Source organism: Phaseolus vulgaris, chromosome 1 (genome assembly GCF_051622355.1).
Source record: "Phaseolus vulgaris cultivar YP4 chromosome 1, ASM5162235v1, whole genome shotgun sequence".
NCBI lineage: Eukaryota > Viridiplantae > Streptophyta > Magnoliopsida > Fabales > Fabaceae > Phaseolus > Phaseolus vulgaris.
The window spans coordinates 21,544,664-21,565,653 of record NC_143498.1 but is presented as its reverse complement, the minus strand read 5'-3'; the positions used below and the strand labels follow the sequence as shown (position 1 = coordinate 21,565,653).

General features: G+C 36.9%; 2 protein-coding genes and 1 long non-coding RNA gene across 4 annotated transcripts; 2 read left to right on the top strand and 1 right to left on the bottom strand.

Annotated features, from left to right (window-relative positions):
• The first annotated feature begins 11,943 nt into the window (after nt 1–11,943).
• Nucleotides 11,944–14,335, top strand: LOC137813685 (SWI/SNF complex component SNF12 homolog). 2 transcript variants are annotated; one of them, XM_090300940.1, is made up of 3 exons: nt 11,965–13,234; nt 13,331–13,587; nt 13,991–14,335. In XM_090300940.1, exons 1-3 carry the CDS (start codon nt 12,245–12,247, stop codon nt 14,061–14,063), a joined length of 1,320 nt encoding a protein of 439 aa, XP_090157066.1. In that variant the 5' UTR covers nt 11,965–12,244; the 3' UTR covers nt 14,064–14,335. The 2 variants fall into 2 exon arrangements, with proteins under 2 accessions (XP_068472164.1, XP_090157066.1); XM_068616063.1 differs by having other exon boundaries at nt 11,944–13,587.
• Nucleotides 14,336–14,629: 294 nt separating this feature from the next.
• Nucleotides 14,630–17,692, top strand: LOC137813686 (uncharacterized). The gene is made up of 4 exons (XR_011081479.2): nt 14,630–14,761; nt 16,248–16,285; nt 16,356–16,450; nt 17,543–17,692. It is a non-coding gene; the product is annotated as an uncharacterized LOC137813686 (long non-coding RNA).
• Nucleotide 17,693: 1 nt separating this feature from the next.
• Nucleotides 17,694–19,611, bottom strand: LOC137813684 (cytochrome P450 94B3). Its single transcript, XM_068616062.2, has one exon. The coding sequence runs from the start codon at nt 19,421–19,423 to the stop codon at nt 17,933–17,935; it is 1,491 nt and encodes a 496-aa protein (XP_068472163.1). The 5' UTR covers nt 19,424–19,611; the 3' UTR covers nt 17,694–17,932.
• Between the last annotated feature and the right edge of the window lie 1,379 nt (nt 19,612–20,990).

Here is a 20,990-nt window from a genome sequence, read left to right as displayed (position 1 = left end):
GTTGATGTTCTATTCGGTTCATTTTCTTGAAATGGGTTTTCCATGGGTTTCTTGATTTGTGTTCTTGAAATGGGTTTCTAATGGGTTTCTTGATTTGTGTTCTTGAATTGATTGTAGAATCTTGATCCAATTATTGAAAGTGTCATATGATGTTTCATCTCCTAATCAACTCACATCACAAGTGTCACCACCTTATTGGTGCAAATCTTCACTATTGGGAGACCAAAAAGTGGAATGCTTTTATTGGAGTAAAATCCTCTTCATTGAGGAGAGGGCATGTGGACCTTCTTGCCTTCATTGTCTACATTTCTATTTGCACCACTCTTTTACTATTTTACACCCTACTCTCTTTTCTATTTACACCCTACTCCACTTTTGCCCAAAATACAAGGTCCAATACTTTCTAACTACTTTGTACAAATTTTACAAGGCTAAGAAGAACAAAAAGACTCTACAATATCTTCATTAATATTCAATCTTTGTCTATTTGCTTAGCCAAAAGTTTCGAGGTTGGATGGTTTCCATCAACCATAGTCCTAACTCTGTGATTTGGGACCATTAAATCCTATGGTATGCGGAATAGGGTTCAGATACATGAAATCGCCTTTCGACCTCATTCATTTTCTATGGACAATCAAAGGTTGTTCCTCACCATTAAGCATTAATCATCCTACCAAACCTAAGGAATTTGAATCTCAAACAAAAACATGCATTCATAAACAACAACAACTCTAGAAATATCACATTGTCATCCAATCTCAATAAGATAAATTTAACAACTCATAATAAGATCTTACAGTGAAAGTTTAAGTATAAGTAGCTAAGAAACAACAAACATGGATGATTATAAAGTCGTTTTCTTCTTCTTAGCCTTGTAAAAATTATATAGAGTAGTTATGAAGTTTTGGGCCTTGTATTTTGGGCCAAAGTAAAGAAGGATGTAAATAGAAAAGAAAGTAAAGTGTAAAATAGTAAAAGAGGGGTGCAAATAGAAATGTAGGCAAGGAAGGCATGAGACTCCACATGTCTCTCCTCAATGGAGAGGGTTTGCACCAATGAGGTAGTGACACTTGTCACATGCTCATTTGAGAGAATTTGAGAGACTTTATCCTACAAATAGGAGTCTCTTATACATGATTTTTCACATTGATTTGAGTAATGAAATGTTGTCCAATTGAGACACTTTTACTTGTTCAAAATTCTCTCTAAAGTTATCTTCTTGCTAGACTCCTCCTAGAGTGTTGGCATAACCTCCCTTAAATTCACCGTAATAATTTTTATATCTTCCAAATTTCTACAATTCTCTATGCTTTCACACCGTAAAAGATATTCAAATCAAAACAATGAATAAAAGGAATACTATATGTATGACAAACTCAAAGAGTAATGAATAAAAGACAAGCAAGAAAATAAGGAAGTCAATGAAAAAGTAGGCACACAAAAGAATATTTAAAGAAAAGCATTAGAGTAGATGAAGAAAACAAAAAATTAACTACTGGAATTTTTTTTTTTTTTTTATGCAAACTGTGCTTGATGTTCACTGATTTAACTGAAATGATATAGAGCGAACTGGATTATGAAATTTAAACCACAGAAACTTCAAGATGTTAACTCAATAATGGCACTGGAATCACTTAAAAACAGTAAGCCAATTAATTGAGATAAATTTTTCAAAATCGCTGCCAGATTACCGTATTTTTTTCGGCAGAATTGTACACTTTTTGTATTTTATTTATCATTTTTTGTGTACTTTGAATTTTTGAGTACTTCTTTTTTCTATGCTTTTATAACACTTTGAATAACACAAATCCAGAATTTCATAATTTTCCAGTGAGTAAATCAATTGCAATAAGGAAAAATAGTAAGCACTTTTTCAGAAAACAGAGGAATCCTAATAGGAATGAAAAACAGAATTATGAACTAGCAAAGACATAATGGAAAATGATGTATAGGAACTTGTATAGGTCTAGAATACAAGTATGAACTCAATTCTAAAAGAAAAAATGCACAAAGGATCAATATCAAATTCAGAAAATTATATGACACTAAAGCAAGAAACAACAAAAGCAATAAAAGTACTACAAGAAGTGATGACAATTATGGAAAAACAAGACTAAGACAAAACTTGTATGGATTCAAAAAAGGAAAATACTCAAACATATGATAGGCACAAAAATTAAAACAGCAAGCAATACTCAAATAAGCCTAAAACAGAACCTTAAATTGCAAGAAAATAAAGAGCTCTTGAAATTAAAGTGCAACACAACTCAACAATTAAACAAGAACACACCTAAACTCTTGATACCACATGATGTGATTCCAATAGCAAAGAAGAGAATGATTCTTGACATTCTTAGGAATCAACTTGAGTTGGACAATAGTTAGGCACTTTCTCTTAGAATTGGATCAATGTTTGAAGTCAAGAACTCACCAAAACTAACACCAAATCCAAACTCATATGGAAGTTCCAATTAAAGTCAAATTGAACCGATTAAAATGAAAGAAGAAGCAAATGCACCGAATAGAATTAGCTAAAAACTGAAATGAACCGAACATAAAGGCTGGAAATGAATAAGAACAACAATGAACAGCAAGGAAACAAAGGAACCGAACCAAAACACCTAAGAATTGAAAACTGCCGAACAGAAATTCAAGAACAACAAGCTAAACATGAACAATTGAAAGAGAAGGAAGGAAGGAGAGGAGAAAGCTCATGAACATGGATGTATGGTTGGATGATCACGCCACTAGAAGGATGGAGACTCCTAGATGAGTGTGCAAGCCGCCACTTGAGGTAACCATGGAACCATCAAGATAAGACTAGTGAAGAAGGCACAAAGCTCTCCAATGCTCTCTCAAAAATTGAGTATAATTTCTTTTCTCTAAATTCAAATCTGAAATGTACAAGGGCAGCACCTATATTTATAGCCTAGATGTGCTGAAAATCAAACTAAAAGAATTCAAAATTCCCTCCTAAAAGCTACTAGAACCGGCGCCTAAACCAAGCATGAGGAAGGTGTGACCTCTTCTCTCACTTTGGCACCTCCTTATTTACTCCTACACCTATCTACTAACGCACCCCCCCTCCTAAGACTCCTAACTAAAGACTAAAAGATGCTTTAACAATAGAGGTTTCTAATGTTTCCCTCTAAGCACCTTCAACCAAAGAAATTACAAAAAGAGTAAATAAACATCCCCTAGCTCCTAAAGCTTTGAACATGCTTCTTGTAAGCCTTTGAGGTGGGCTTTGACCTCTATGGGCGTCCTCCATTTGAGCCTCTACCTCTTCTTGATCTTGGTGATTGGCCTCCATGTCCACTTGAGCTTGATCTCCATCAGTAGAAGATATTCAAATCAAAACAATGAAGAAGAAGTCTACAAATGATGCAAGCTAGGATTGCATTAATGGATCCTTGAGTGTTGTGGTCCAACTTAGGCTTCAAGATTCCTTCCTCGAGAGATTTCTCTAGGCTTCAACTTTGAGGCTTTCTATCTCATATGCCTAAGAAAAGTTGATGATTTTCCTCTCGATGTTTTTGAGTGATACCCAAGGTCCCTATTTATAGAATTTTTGGATGAGTTTCAGAGGGATTCAACATCGGCTCAGTGCAGGTGAATTTGCTCAGCGTTTTGTCTGTCTTCATCCTTAAGTAATCTTTAGGCTTCTTTGGATCTCCAAAGTCAAATATTTACCTGGGATTTGCTCCAAATTAAGCCTAACACTGACCTTTCCTAACCATGAAGTAAAATTCGCTTGGCTTAGGCTTTAAACGAAATCCTTTTGTTCTCGAACTTGGTGCAAGTTGGCTCAAGCCTCTTTCTAAGAGAAATTGGACTTTCTTCATGATTAAGAATGTTTTGCGCTCAACCCTTCTACTTTCACTAAGCCCTTTTTTCTTTGGAATTCTTTCATCGTTCTGACCCCAATCCGCTCAGCGTATATAGAAGCACTCAACTTTTTTAGGGTTTTTAACAAACTCTATGGATTCAATTTGTTGGGTGGATTGACTCCTTTTGCTCCATCCTTGTTTACTTGCTTTTTTGCTTTTTTTCTACAATTTTCTCTTTTTCTTGCTTGTCTCTGATTGCAGCTGGAGTTGGAGGGTTCTTGGTATGTTTTTCACTTGTTTTCATACATTTTCTATGCAAATTACATGCCTATTGATCTATGAATTTTACTACTGTTTATCCCTTATCAATATCATGATTCGTTTCTTTATATACAATACTTGCAAAATTATCTCTATTTACAGGATTATATAAATGAAAGCTTTTAAGGACAAATCAATACCTTCCATATTGAGAGTCTACCTTAAAAGAGTTTTGCAGAAGATCAAGACCTTCTTGATCAAGTCTTCAATAGTCTCATCTAAAAAAGCTATATATGAAGAAATCAAGGATGAATAACAAGATGAACTTAATATGTATACAACCTATAAATGAAGATATACAAGATATACACAAGTGAAATATGTGCAAAGAGTTTTATAGTCCTATTAGTTATTGAGCATCTATTTTTTCGGTTGAGTGAAAACCATTGTAAATTCTTCACTATGTGAAGTTATACCCTAATGAGCTTTACTTGTGCTCTCTTTGAGAGTGTTTTTCTTTGAGATTTCTTGGCATCAAGGGAAGATTGAGAAGGATAACTTAGAGAGGTTGATATAATCGTTGTAACCTAGATAGATTGGTATACTCACTGTAATCAAGGTGTCTTGATTACTGAAATCCCTTAAGTAGTTGGCTTAAGGGGACTAGACATAGCTCGGGTTCGAATGAACTAGGATGAATTCTTATGTCTTGTTTCTCTCCTTACTCTTGCTAGTTGTTTTACTTTTATTATTTTCTTTATCTTGGCTTGTTAGACTATTTTCTAAAGGTCTGTTATATCTTCTACAAAAACAGTTCAAGGTTCCATTTAACCTCCCTTCTAGAGCCAGTTATCCCTATAATTCGTATAAGACCTCGTCTTTGGGTGAATTCTATTGAACAAGATGCTTTGATGTCTCCAAATCCAAGTGGAAAGCTTGAAGACCTTGTTGCTCTGTGTGTGTATGTGTGTCTAGTTGTTTGAAACTTGTTAATTCACTCCTTAAAATGATCCAAGTTCATTTGAATCCTTAACCTTTTGAAAATATGGGTTTTTTTAAAAGGAAGTGAAATTTCAACAGGTTGAAATTTTGAATTAACAGGCTGTTTGACACTTAGTAGATTTTAAAATGATTTAGAAAAGCTTTGTCTTTGCCTTTGCTGTCAAACAAATTTCAACAAGTTGAAATTTCGAATCAACAGGTTGTTTGATACTTAGTGGATTTTAAAATGATTTGGAAAAGCTTTGCTTTTGCCTTTGCTGTCAAACAAAAATCAATCGATTTTTTCGATAATTCAATCGATTGTTTTTCTTAAAACCTTAACAAAGTTTTGTTAAGTGGTTTTTCTGTTTTAAATGATTCCAACAACTTTTGGCTTTTTGTTTTAACTGTTTAACCATTTGATTGAAAAATAAAAATGTTATTTTACGCTCCTATGCATTAACTAAGTGAGAGAGATCAATCAAAAATAGTTTTCAAAGAACTTTTGGATCATCTCAAGTGTGGAATAGGATTGTGATACAAACCAAGTAGCTATGAAGATGACCAAGGAAGCAATAGACAAGGCACATAGTGATACAAACCAAGTACCTATGAAGATGACCAAGGAAGAAAAAGACAAAGCACAACATGGCGAGCAGTCATCTCAGCAAATAATTCAAGACCCCACCAAGGATCTTATGGACTCAACCAGAGGAGATGGGCATAAACCAAAGCACCAATTGTTCTTCCTTTTGGTCTTCTTAAGAGATAGAATATGTTGTAAATAATTTTGGGCTCACTTTAGGGGTTCAAATAGTAAAGATAGGCTAGAATAAGGTGCCTTTAGCATAATAGGGGGTGTATGTATCATTTTAGCTTGTTCCTAGCCCTTTAAGAAGGCAATTTGATCTAGTTTCTAGAAGGACAAACCTAGGATGCTGGTTTGACTTAGTCAAACCCTAAGGCTGCCCATTTTTTCTCTTTTCCAATCCTACCCCTCTTGCTTGTTTTCCAAGGCTCCTTCACCTATAAATAGGAGGCTTACCCATTGTATTTTACATATTGAGTTTTGAGAAGTAAAGAAACTCTGCACATTTTGTGAAAGATTAGAGTGAGGCTTGTTTCCTCTTTACATGTCTTATCTTGAAGAGTGTGAGGCTCTCAAGTGGCGACCCTTCCAATTATCTTGGTGGCCTCCACACCCCAAGTGGCGTGATCATCCTCACCATCCCTTCCCTAAGTTTCTTCTTCCATTTTCCTTTCCATTTTCCATTCCATTTATGCTCTTAATTTTCATATGTTTTCCTTGAATTGTGTTCTTAGGTTTTGGCTCATTTATTGAGTATGCATCATCATTTGGTTTGGCAATGACCACCATTGATGCTTACCATGTCCCCAATTCACTTTCACAATTGCATTCCATATTCACCATGATATGAGTTGATTAGGAGATGAAACATCATATGACACTTTCAAGAATTGGATCAAGATTCTACAAGCAATACAAAAACACAAATCAAGAAACCCATTAGAAACTCATTTAAAGAACACAAATCAAGAAACCCATGGGAAACCCATTTCAAAAACATGAACCGAATAGAACATAAACAAGTAATTCCAACCGATTAAAACAAGAACCAATGAAAAACTATTGATTAGAAACATTCAATAGCAACATTTGACCGATTGAAAATCAAGAACAAGAAACAAAACATGTTTTAGAGTTTTTGATATAGAATGGGTATGGAAGAAGAAGATGAAGAGTTGAAGAAACTTATGTGGTTGAAGACAATGGAGTGATCATGCCACTTAGATGGTGGAAGGCTCCAAGATGAGTGGGAGTGCCGCCACTTGAGGATTCCTAAGAGCCACGAGATAAGATAAAAAGAGAAGGAGAGCAAGTCTCACAAAGAAACCACTCAAATTCTAAAGAGTAACTTCACTTTCAATTTCAATATTCAACTTTCAACTTATGTTTACAAAAGCAAGGCTCCTCTTTATATAGGCATAGAGGACCGGTCATGAAAAGGTAAAAATACATGAAAAGTCACTTGTAAATGAAAAGGCAAGGCATATGAAAAGACAAGGTAAATGCCACCCCTTTTCAAGTCACTTCCTTATTCTAGAAAAGTGACTTTTCCTACTACTTCCCTTTTAATGTTCTATCTTGAAACTATTCTAAAAAATATTACAAAAGATATTAATTGGCTTGGACCTCATATTTTGAGAAGACTAATAAGAAGAACTTCAAATGCTTTGGGCTTTGTCCATTTCTCCTATTAATTAGGTCTTTATTTTCTTGTTGAGATGACCCTTCAAGTGTAGCATCCTTGGTCATCTTTATGTATTTTTGGATCACATCACACCATATCTTGTTTTTTCATCTTTGCCTCTGTGAAGTGAACCTTCACACGTACTTAACCACTTGGTTAAGTTCGTGTCCAGTGGGAATCTTTCTTAAGTCCTCACCCTTAATTGTTAAAATCAATCTTAAAAGTAAAATGTCACCTAAATGAAAACATCTAAAAATCAACTCACATCATGTGGTATTCAGAGCTTTGGTTTTTGAGTTTATCTTGAACAACTCGGAAAATTGGTCGAAGGAGGTTATGTGGCCATCAAGAAGGCCAACAAACCACTGTAATGTTGTGCCTGTGAGCGTACCCATGAACATCTTACAATGTATGACATCGGTTCCTCTCGAGATGATCATCTAGGTGGTAAACCTGTGAAATTAATCTCGGGCGTTATGTAATTGACTGGTTTTACAACGTCCATAATCGCCTGCGAAAATGGTTTGGGGCGAGCCCTTAGTTGGACAATCGGGCCTCGCTCCCTTGCGGAGCGTTTGTCAAGCTGTTGTAGACTCCTACGCAATTCTCCATTGGTCTTGCGTAACTCGTCATTGCTTGCTCTAAATGCGTCTATTTTCGCCATCAGCTGGTCTTGCTTGAGCAGCTGCTTACCTCGGGATTCCGCCATGAGTCTCTCCTGTTCAGCCCTAGATGTTGTCATTGCCTCCTAGAGAGCACTCACAATTTCCATAAGTTATTGTATGGTGGGGTTGTCATTCCCTTCAGATCACAATGGACCTTACCTTGTATTCCTGATCATGTCTAGAAACTCGAGCACAACTGTGGGTGGGATCTAGTTTTATTGAGCCCCACGGTGGGCGTCAAATGTTCTTGCTGGTTGACTTACTCGTCGGTTGACTCTGATGACAAGCTCTAGCTCGGTCTGTCTCTTTACGAATCTGTCCTATCTCTTACTACTCTTGAACATATCTCCGTTGAAATAGAGGGGGCCCTACCTGTTGATTGCACTCCGACGATCAAGTCAGTACAAGGCTTATAAGAATTAAGAAGTAATAAGTTTCAGTCTTAGAAACAACGTACCTTTACCTGGGGTCTCAAGCCCCTTTTATAGCTTACCTCTTGTAACAACTTTCCATCACGAGAATCTAATATCAACTGAAAGCTTACTCAACAGGAAAATATTTTGTTCAAGGGCACACTCTCTTGGTGTTGCAACAAAACGAAATCTTTCCTCCAGGGAGTGCAAAAAATAATAACAAAATAACCACCAGGGTACCAACTCGTGTACCAACATCAGGGGTCCAGCCTGTTTACATAGGCACCTTCTCCGTGGTGCTACACTTTTCATTATACATGCAATCTAACCTCTACGTGCCATAACACACATGAGCTTAGGTTTAAAAGAAAACACTTACTTAACTTAGTGATGAGAATAAAAAAGATGTTATCAATAGAAGAAATGGACAAGGGCCAAATCATTTAAAGTTCTTCTTATTAGTCTTTGCAAAAGATGAGGCCCAAGCCCAAAGCCCAAGCCCAAGAAAGCCCAAGTCCAAACCATGAGGGGAAAGGCCAAACACTAAATAAAAGAGTATCATTTGAATTAATTTTGTATAGGGGTGTGAATATTAAATGTACCGTCCCGTATCAGGGCGTTGACTAAGTCAAGGTCAAAGTCAACGACTGGAGAGTCAAAGTCAACTCAAGGTGTCGCCCAGGTGTAGAGACGCCAAGAGGAAGCGTCGCCAAGGCAGGGCAAGGCGTCGCCAAAGCAAGGCGTCGCCTGGGTGGAGGCGTCGCCAAGGCAAGGCGTCGCCTGCGTAGAGGCGTCGCCCAACCAGGGCGTCGCCAGATCAAACAGTGTAAAAGCAAGGCAACCACGGTGTGGTTCCCCGATACCCATGGGTAGGAAAGACCATGGAGGGAGCGACGCCGTGGGAAAGCCTCAGGACCCGATATCTCGGGAAAGTGATAAAGAGAAGGAAAAGGTGGCTTCAAGGCCATAGTGATAGTACCAGTAAAGGGCAGCCTGACTCGCGAAGTACCCCTGCCGCCCCAGAGACGCCTTCGGGACAGATACGACCCAAGAGGAAGGTCACGCCCAGGATAACCGGGTGCAGGGTGTGAGAGGAAGGCAGATACGCTCTTAGAGTAAGTGGCTAGATACTTGGGGGCATGAGTTGGCACCCAAAAAGCCACCCCTAGCGCAGTAGCACTCCCAGGCAGGAGGACCCACACGTAGAAACGTCCCCAGATGGGCAGAAACGCCCCCAGATGGGGTCATGGCGTCGTGAGGCCCTCCACGTGTACGACAGCCATGCCAGAATGGAAACACCCTCTAGTCAGGTGCCAGGTAATTAAAGATATTCAATACAGTTTCCCTTTCGAGCATTCTGGTACTATTAGGGCTCCCAAGCGCTTTAACGTCTTAAATGCGCTACGTTTCGTAATTAAGCGCTTTAAAGGGTACGTTACGTTAGAGATTAAAAGCGCTTTAAGGCGCTTTAAATGCTGGGGCAGTTTAAATAGCGCTGAGAATGTCGGAAAAAGGGTTGGAACCTTTGGCAAATTTACGAGGAAACTCTTTGGTTGCTTGCCCGTGCTTCAAGGTTACGTACAAGTGACCGGAGAATATTTTTGCCTAAAGGAGACAACACACACACAGATACACAGTTCTTTTACCACCTTCAGAGTGCCACACGCGGTGCTCAGATACGTGGGTGGACAGTTTTTTGGTGTTTCTTGCTGGCTGACTTGAGCGTCGGAGTGCAAACGGCCGCTAGGGCGCCTCTTTGTCCTCTTTTTTGCAGGAATTCACAGGCAATCAGTGGGAAGGAGTCCTTAGCTGACGGTTGAGGTCGCGCACGAAGACGTCCCGGTCAACCGGACGGAACATTAAATAAAAAGTGTGAATAGTTAGGGGGTGTAGACGCATTTTAGGAGGTGCTGAAAATAGGAAGTGGGTCACACTTACTTCATGATTAGGTGGCACCAATTTGCATTTGAATTTAGAGGGAACTTTGAGTTTCATTTGTGTTTCATTTCAGCCCTCTTCTATTATAAATAGAGAGGTTGGACTCTTGTAAATTCAGATTTGGATAATTGATATAGAGAAACTCTACTAATTTTGAGAGAGCCTTTTGTGAGATTTTGATCTCCTTAGCATAGTCTCATCTTGTGAGCTTTTGGAGAGCTTCAAGTGGCGGCTTCCTTCACTCATCTTGGGACTCCATCACCAAGTGGTGTGATCATTCTCCTAATCCATTCCAGCCGGACTTCAACAATCTAAGTTCCATTTCTTTTCATCTCCTTTGCTGTTTTTATTCGGTAGTTTCAGCTTTTATGTCTTGTTCATCAATTTGTACCGTTTAGTTTGGTTCTTGTGTTGTTCTTGAGTTTCTAATCGGTTCATTGTGTTCTTTGGATGATTTTAACTGGTAGATATGTTTCCTCTTTCAATTCTGTCCATTTTTAGTTAATTACATATTTCAATTGTGTTTCTATTTGTGTTCTTGATTTGTTCTTGCTTTCCTTTCAATTCCGCCAAGTGTTTGTGAAAAGGACATGACACTCATTGTTCAATGAGTTTGGTTTCTCTCTTGGATGGCATTATCCTCCATTGAGATGACCTTAAGCCTCCTTAAAGTGTTGTTTCTTGTTAAGTGTCTATCCAACTCATATCACTTAGACTCCATACGCACTAAGCGCACCCCTAGGTCCACAATTACCCTTCACTAGCCGCCTAGGTTTTACATGCGAAAGATTACCTTAATTATATAAAAATGGACTTATACATACAACTGGGACCCAATTACATGGCTTGCTATTCTGGCCCAAGAGCCAAACTGATCTGTCTGCGCCATGTACCGAGATCCAACCACTAAGTGTTGAGTTCCGAGCACTCTGATTCAGTACAATATGTATTAAAATCTCTGACTATATATCCATCCAGACACACAAAAACATTAGAAAAAAAGTTAACTTAATATACGTACAAAATTAAATGATTTAAGATAATTCGATTAATTAAAATTTATTTCTTTCATCATAAAAATATTTCTTATTTGATATATTTAAATTCTCAATTAAATTAAGACATTAGGGAATTTCAAAAGACACCTCGAATTGAAATGAATTTTAATTTTGAACTAAATTACATATGTTTTCATTAATTATTATTAATTTTTTACTAATAGATTTATTTACAAGGTAACAGCTTATATCTCTTTAAAAACTGTTCATGATCTAAAACTAATTTTTTTTATCATTTTACAAAATTTTATGCATTTCATTGAATTGTTAAAGTTTTAACAAAAAATGTGAGTATTACATAAAAAAATAAAAAATGTTATTTTAACTTTATTTTATTTCTTTATAAATTTTTATAACATGTTATGCCTTTACTAGAAACTCAATGAATTAATAAAATATTAAAGATTTTAATAATAAAATACATAAAAGAAATTAACCATAAACTCTAGGGGATAATACTAACAGTTAAATAGAAAGTATAGTATTATGTATTAGTTATTAAGCTCTTCATCTTTTAATTTGCTAGTACAGTTAAGCAAAAACCTTGGAGTGTGTTTGGAAAGTCGTGGTTACGTTCTACACAAACGTTTTCAAAATTCTAACTTCTTTTTCCAAACACTGAAGTACTGAACGAACACTGACCTCTGTTTGCCCCATTTCACTAGCCCTAGGCACCACTTCGCGGAAACTCGAAGCTCAATCTTCACGATTTCTTCAACACTCTCTCTCAATAAGGTAAATCCTTCCTTTTCCACGTCAAATCTAGTGTTTCAGTTATACAAATTTTGGTATATATGCCTTTGGTTGGCCATTATTAGAAAGCCAATGTCTATGTACAACAACTACAACTCTATGAAGCCCCTTGGGGCTTCTTCCTCCGGCACCCAACACCCCCAAATTGCGCCGGGCCAATACCCTCAGTCCCAGGCCCACGCCATCGTCCAAGCGCAGTTTCAGGCCCAGCTCCAAGCCCACGGGCTTTCCTTCGCCCCAAACGCCAAACGTTTCCCTCCAAAACCCCCCGTTCATACCGCCACGCCGCTTAAACAAACGGAATCCGTGCCTGGGCCTCGAAGGAAGAAGCACAAGCAAAATGAGAAACAGCTTCCGGAGAAAGCCTTGGCAATTCTCCCAGAGTCGGCACTCTACGCGCAGCTCCTCGACGTGGAGGTGCGTGTGGACGCTGCACTCGCTAGAAAGAAGGTTGACATTCAAGAAGCAGTGAAAAACCCACCCTTCATCCAGAAAACCCTTCGAATTTTCGTGTTTAACACGTTTGCGAACCAGAATGTGGATTCATCCGCTCCCACGTGGACTCTTAAGATTGTTGGGAGGATTTTGGAAGACGGTGAAGAATCTGAACAAGCTGGAGTTGCTGCTCACAGGATGCCACCTTTGTACCCGAAATTTTCTGCCTTTTTCAAAAGGGTAACGATTTCCCTCGACAAGAGGCTGTATCCAGAGAACCATGTCATCACGTGGGAGAATTCACGGTCCTCTGCCACTCATGAAGGTTTTGAGGTGAAGAGGAAAGGGGATAAGGAGTTCTCGGCGCAGATTCGGTTGGAGATGAATTACGTGCCAGAGAAGTTTATGCTATCGCCGGTGTTGAGGGAATTGCTTGGTATTCAGGTTGACACGCGGGCAAGGATTGTTTCAGCTATATGGCATTATGTGAAGGCGAGGAAGTTGCAGAACCAGAATGATCCTTCGTACTTTCACTGCGATCTGGCTCTTCAGAAGGTGTTTGGGGAGGATAAGGTTAGGTTCTCGATGGTTTCGCAGAAGATATCGCAGCATTTGTTTCCTCCTCAGGTTATTCTTTTGGAACATATGATCAAGCTCTCGGGGAATAGTCCGGTTGGGTCTGCTTGTTATGATGTGATGGTTGATGTTCCTTTTCCCATGCAGAGGGAATTGAATGCTCTGGTGGCCAATGTGGAGAGAAACAAAGAGATTGATGCCTGTGATGAATCCATATGCGGAATCATTAGAAAAATACACGAGCACCGCAGGAGACGAGCGTTCTTTGTTGGTTTTAGTCAATCCCCTCTGGAATTTATTAAGGCCTTGGTTGAATCTCAAAACAAGGATCTCAAAGTTTTACTTGGAGAATCTGGTCACAATGCTGATAAGGAGCGCAAATCAGATTTCTTTAAGCAACCATGGTAAGCTTACCATTGTCCTCTATTCTTTCATTTCGTTTGTTTCATTTAGTTGTTGTAACATGTCACCAGTTTTTTATGGATGATCATTAGCTTAGTCAACATGATTTAAATCCAGGTCTAAAATTTCTTTATTGATAGCTCCTTTCAATAAATTGCCTTAGAAAAGGTGATGATGATGCATGATATAATTGGAATTGCATTTTAGTTGGATACGTGCACTTTCCTTGACCCTGTATATGATTTTGTTTCAATTCAAATGACTGAAAAGAGCATGATATACTTTTTTACATTTTGGTCATGTGCCTGGGATGATTAAACTTGAAAAAGGCTCATGTTCTTGTTTTCTATGAGTGTGGCCACTGCTAAATGTTATGCTTATAACCTTGCTTGAAAACTTGAACAGGGTTGAGGATGCTATTGTTCGCTATTTGAATCGCAAACCAGCAGCAGGAAGCAATGCCCCAGGGAGCTCATGATGCCTGGAGTTCTAAGTTTATTCTGGGAATTTTAGATGTAGCTAGTCTTTCGTGCTGATCATTGTACATGGCTCGTTTGAGCCCGTGGAAGCTCTGATTGTTTAAGTTGATAGTTACTTATTAGTAGTTTCAGTGCTGCAACTTGCCTTGCAGTTCATATGTTACTAAAGTGGAGGCAATGTTCTTGACTTGATAGGTGTACAGCAATTAATTTCAGACTTAAGTTGTCTTATGGGGGATAAGATAAAAAGGAATGACTGTTTCTTCGTGTATATGTTGCTTAATTTTATTAGAGTAAAAATTAACTAACAACTCTTTACTCCTAGTTCCAACGTATCCTATGTCAGTGTTTAATGTTTAATCCAAATATGCGTGTAATCAGTGTTAGCATTGAGCTTAACGATAATTTTTTTTTCATTGGATTAAATTATAATTGATAAAGACAAACAGAAAATTGTGAATCCACGTTAGCTCTACATTAAAATTCATGTGATGTTCTGTTCTGCTCCCTCGTTTTGGGACTAAAGTGGCCAATGGCACGTGGGTTGGAACTTTTTATGTTACACGAAAGTAAAGGGGTAGTGAGAGACTAATGTAAATGAGGCAAAGACAAAGCACGTATAGACGTCCGTCTTCTCGCGTTCTTCTCAGCACACATCCTATAATCCTATTCAATTTGCGCATCCTTCGTACTATAGGTATCGTTTTCCCTCTGTCTTCACGTTTCTTTAACTTTCTTGATTAAAAGTCTTGTCATATTTGTGATGTATGCATTTGCTTCCTTAGGCTTCTTGAGAAACTTGATTTGGGATTTGGGATAGATGCCCAGTGGGATGATATTGGTACTTCTTTTATTGTGAAGCTCATTATAAATACATTTCAACCAATGAAAATGAGTGTGTTCCTAACATTTTTCTTATACTCTCTACCCATTATGAAATGAAACTAGTGGTATCCAAACAAGCCAAGAATTGTGACTGAAATGGTCATATGATCTCTACTACCCTTTGAAGAAACCTGCTTCTATTTGTCCACTGTAAAGTGTCAAGTTTTGTTACTCTGCCCAATTGCAAAATGAAGGGTAGGAAAACCTTCATGTCAGCGTTACAGCAACCCGACCCAATTCTGCGTACAGTTGTTAAAAATGGTTTCAATTTTCTGTTTGTTTTTATTCTCTGTTTTTTGTCACGTTCCATATTTTGGTCTATGCCAGTCTTTATTTAATGGGTAGCTAGCTACTGGTTGCAAGTTACAATGGTAGTTGCGACTAGTACCATCATAATTGTAGTAATAAAGAAACCTAATAATCTTGATATTGCTGACAAAATTGTGGTTGGAGACTATTTTTTAAAACCTTGGATAATTGGTTATGGTTTCAGTCCGGAAGGGAAAACATTGGCGGTTTCATCTTTGCTAGTTGAAATGCAATGATGAATTTTCAGCACGAGGAATATTTCTTACCAGTAAGTTAATATGTAGCTATGAAATGGTCGCTGTGCATTCTAATTGCCGAAGTCCTTTTAGCTAGCTAATCCTGCTTCCTATAAATTGTTTTCGTATTGTGTTAATGATGTATTGGGAAGCTTGAGCTTTCTAGTCCAACACATAAGGAAATGTATTTTAAGATCGAATTAAATCTAAAATATAACTTTTTAAGATATTAGAGTTCATTTTAACAATTATTCCTTATTTGATAAATCTCCAGTCAATATCCGGTTTCATAAATTCGCATGAGATAAACTCTATATATTTCTTTCGGTCTTAAGACTAAAGAAAAATTCTAAGAAAGTCTACTATTATGAAAATGACTTCCTAGTTTTAGATCTGATAAAAAGTTTGTTGATTGAGTGCTGTTTTTTTTCTAAGTACGGGTGTTTTTGCTGACAAGAATAGTTTTTTTTATCTTTCTGACTTTAGGATATTGTGCCTCGAACACATAAACTTGTGTTTTCATGCTTGATTTTTACTTCATTTGTATCTCTTATTTTCTCTATCTTTCTTCCTTACATCACATCATTTATCATATCAATTACTTGTTTTCCTCTCTCTAAATGTGTCTCCTCCCAAACGGTGTGCAAGAATGGTTTTTCTGCAATACTATGTTATTATACAAGCTGGCTAAATGTTATAGTGGGGCTACAAATATCTACAAATGGTCCCTAAAAGCTTGATTTGTTTTAATAGATTCCCTAAAAGCTTGATGAAGAAGCATGAGACTTCAGGTACAGATTATGATTCCCATCTTCTTCTACATACTCTTTCATGTGCCTAACCTTTTTGTACATGACATAGAGAGACAAGTGCTAGGATTGTAGGTAAGAGAGGTGGAGACAAGGGGTATCCAAGGTATCAGGGGGGAATAAATATCATTTGCAACTTAGCAGAAGGTATCAACATTTTTTCCCTACTTAGCGAAATGTATCAACATTTTTCCCTATACATATTATTTGGCTTGTTATTTTTTTTTTATGAAAATATTTTAGTTCTAAAGAATATCACTATTTTATCTGTCATCCCAAATAAAACAATCATTTGTAGCATCTCAAGTACCGTAAAAACAAATAAAAGTGTCATACGAGCAAGTGGAGGATTAGGCCAAAACCTACTAAAAAACAATACTGTGATAGAGAAAATCTATCTCTAAATAATACACCATTTAAGAAATCGGATACATTATCCCACTAGGAGAAACTTTGAAATCTGGAACCAAAGTCAGAAAACTTGTCACCACACTAATTCCCCTTCCAAAAAATGTGAGTAAAATGAAGAGTCATATGCTTAAATTATTCAAAGAAATTCAACCGTCTATATCTTAGCTTCCATAAAACTACTGTTATTTAGTGCCTGCATTCTTAATTTAAATACACTGTACTTATTTTTTCTTCTTCTCATGACTCACTCTGCTTTTACTTGATAATTTTCTTTACCAGGCTAATTGTTCTCTATCTTCCATAGTTTTAATATAAGTTACAGAATTTATAATTTGACAATGGAGGGTATGCAGCAATCTAGTCTTCGGGCATGCACCATGTTGCATGCATAATCAATAGATTGGAAAAATATATATTCATCTCAATTAATTCTAAATTGTCTTTGACATAAGAATTTCACTGAAATCTATTTCCTCGGCTGAAGTTTTTGCATCCAAGCAATTTGGAAGTCTACTTTTGAAAAGGCCTGTCTCACCAGTTATTGGAACAAAACTTAAAAACAAATCATTCAAGATTTAGTTTAGCCACCATTAATATCACTCAGATTCTCTACCTATGAATTGTATACATCAAGCAACGTGCTCAAGAAAATTAAAAGAGTGCTTTAGTCTCACCGTACAGTAACAAGATAAGTTAGTCAAAATCATCTTACGTGGTTCTTTAATAGACCATACCTTGAAATAATAATCAATTAGTTTGAGCATGTGCAATATTCTGACCAGCTTTCAAAGAAATTTAGGCAAATAAAAAACAAAGCACGTTTTGCAGGAATTGAGTTCACACTGATGATGATGAAGAAGATGTAAAATGACAAAGGTTAGGCTGGTGAACACGTGTGCAGAATAATACTTCATTGTCATTCTCTTTGCCCAAAAAACAGAAAGAAGTCACAAGTTAACGCTGTCTGTAGTGAGTAAAGTAAGCAACAATACGATTCTATTACTTTCAGTATTTGCTATACAGTTTTTGGAAAACAGAAAAGGTAAAAATAAAGTTAAACGTATTTTGACGAGGGATGTAGTAAGAATATTTAATTAGTACACTGAATATGAGAAGAGGAAAGGGAGTACACAATGAAGTGTGTGGATAAAAATATATGTAATTAATGAGTGCGATTGACTGAATGGAATTTAAAAATATGATTGAATCACTGAACTTTTACCTTTTACAAACCAATACTCTTAGGCCGCCAGCCATGTGTGCTGTGAGCAGTGGCACGAATATAGGCCTCTCTGGACCAATAATTCTAAACTTGAATCGGCTCAGAATTGAAGCAACCACATACTTCATATGAATGAAGGCCATTTCCTTGCCAAGACACACCCTTGGACCAGCCTGAAAAACTGGAAATATGAAAGGAGAAACCTCACTCAACATTATTCCCTCACTGTTTCCTGGTTCCACAAACCATCGATCTGGTCTAAATTCAAACCAATCCTTCCCCCACAAAGATTCCATTCTCCCCATTCCATAGGGAAAATATGTTACCCTATCTCCTGCCTTCACCACAGTGCCATCTGGCAACAGATCATCTCCACTGGCATGCTTGGAGTCCCATGCCACTGGGGGATACAACCTCACAGACTCGCACAAACATGCCTTCAAGAAACTCAAATTCTTCACCGATTCGTAATCCAACACCCCTTTTGCCTCTTCCACTATCTGCTTCTCCATGTGGGAATAATGTGACAGTATCCAGAAGAACCATGTCATAGCTGCTGAAGTAGTGTCCCTCCCTGCCATAATGAAACTTATCACCATGTCTTTAATCAACTCCTCCTCGTGACCTGCACATAAAAGCCTTGACAAGAGATCTTCAACACCACCATTTTCCTCACCCTCCTCTATCTTCTCCTTCCTCTCCTGAATCATTCTCATGACATGAGTCTGAACCTCCCCAACAGCCTTTTTAAGCAATCCTTCAGATCCAGCACCGAGCCATCTCTTCACCCTCCAGATCATGAACAAAGGTGCTGCCCCACGCCTGGCAGACACCTCTGCAGCCACATCAAAAGCCTTTGCAAGGGAACAAGTAGGGACGGCAGGGTCCAAGCAGCACCTATTAGTCCCCAGTGTGAACTTGCAGATCACATTAAATGAGAACCTGCTAAGCAACTCCTGCAAGTCAACCACCTTGTTCTCATCAGACAGTGCCTCAAGCACGGGCAAAAGCCTCTCACACACTTCCCTCTCCAACGTGTGCATGAAAAACTCCCTCAAGGACTTGGTAGAGAACTCATGGCTCGCAAATCTGCGCTGTGTAAGCCACAGCTCACCATCCACGTTGAAAATTCCTTGGCCAAGGAAATCACCTAGGATCTCAGTGAAGGGCTTGCCTTTGGGGAAGTTGTTGAAGTTTGTCTTGAGTATGTACTCAACATTTTGAGGGTTTGCAGTGACAATGGTTCTACGTGCACCAAGCCTTTGAACCACTATGGTGTTGGTGGGAGACTGAGCTAGTAACTCAGTGTACCAATCTAGCAAACGGTGCTTGTTCTTGTAGAAGGATATGAGGCATCCGATGAGGGGATAGGTAGCCGGACCTGTGCCGGAAAATTTATTCCGTCGCCGGAATTCTACCAGTGCTATGTAGAAGAGGATGAGGAGGAAGAAGGGCTGCAAGGAAAGGAGGATCATGAATGCTCCCATATTACCATCAGACTATATGGAGAGCACTCTCAAACATCGTATCTGCCTTCATCAGTTGACTCTTATATGCCATTTAAATTAAAATGTGCATTATGATAATTATTTATTCATTATGTTGCCTTTATTTTCAGAGAGAGATTTTATTTATTTATTTCTGATTTAAATTCATTAATATTTGTGACTCCATACATAAATACTTCATTTATTATTCTTTTAACTATCCTATTTTTCAAAGATTTTTTTTTCATTTGACTATCATTTTCAAATCGTAATACAACATTCATTATTCTTTTTTATTTATTTATTTATACTGTTATAATTTATTTAAGAAAATTTGTTGTATTTTTTAATTTTTCCTAAAAAATCTTAAATAAAACTTAATCAAATAGAAGATATTTACATGTTAAATATTTAGAGCTCCGATAACAAGGATTTAATCAGACTTATTTTAAATATAAAATATATAGACGCTTACAAGTTGTTTGTTACGTTACTATAATAGGAATTTGTTGCTTTAAAAAATATCTTTGTATAAACGAGTGAGATATCGTAAATCAGGAGCACGTTGCCAAGATTATTATAAATGTCTTTGTAATTTGGTTTCCCTCTTTAGTTATCTTCTTTCTTCCTTTCATAACAATGGTTACTTTTATCACTTTGTTATAAGATGACAAAACGGGTCATTTTTTTTTACTTCGTTATTGGTTCGTTAAAAATGAAGTGCACTTATATAAGTTCAAATTGATAATATATTTTTTATAATGTGGATTGAGAGTTTAATAAGTTGATCCATCACTTCCAATATTTTTTTTAACTTTCTTTTTTTCTATCTTAGATCTATTTAGTTATAATAATTATTTTTCAACAATAAAAATATAAGAAAAACAATAAATTTAAATCAAATTTTAATATTTTAATAAAAATTAATATTTTAATAAAAAATCATATTTTAATAAAAAAATTAATATTTAATAAAATAAAATAAATATTAATAATACTTTAATAAATTAAATTATGTATAAAAAAATAATATAAATAAAGGTTTATATAAAAATACATAAAATTTTTATAAGAAATAATGAATGGTGGCCTAACCTGTTTTATCCATATTGATGAGTTAAATGGATGGAACGAATACAGATTACAGATTGAGAAATTAAAAAAATTGACCCGTTGAACTAATTGATGGCGCTCGAAACCCAGTTTGTGATTCTCACTTTATCATTTTACTTCTTTTTTTCTCCTAACGAGAATCTGCTCATATAGTGGATTCTTTTATTAATTTAGAACATATGTAGCCACTAAAAACAAAATTTAAAAGTTGGAGTCCGTACACATACCTGCCAAGTCAAATATGGCAAACGTGGAAAATAAATTAATGCCAACTCAGTGTTTCTTGGCCAGTTTTAATTTAACAACAACAACAAAAATAATAATAATAATAATAATAATAGTATATTGTTGTTTTTAATCATTGTTTTTTTGGTATATGCTTCTTTCATATATTAGAGTAAATTATTGACTTTGTGACTTGTCTTCGAAATACATGGTGCAGTTGGTAGATGGA

Excerpts from the sequence above, each read along its gene's own strand:
- LOC137813685 (XM_068616063.1), top strand. The coding sequence starts at position 12,245 with ATGTCTATGTACAACAACTACAACTCTATGAAGCCCCTTGGGGCTTCT. Across the intron at positions 13,588-13,990 it reads GATTTCTTTAAGCAACCATG|GGTTGAGGATGCTATTGTTC; the intron begins GTAAGCTTACCA and ends AAACTTGAACAG.
- LOC137813684 (XM_068616062.2), bottom strand. The coding sequence starts at position 19,423 with ATGGGAGCATTCATGATCCTCCTTTCCTTGCAGCCCTTCTTCCTCCTC.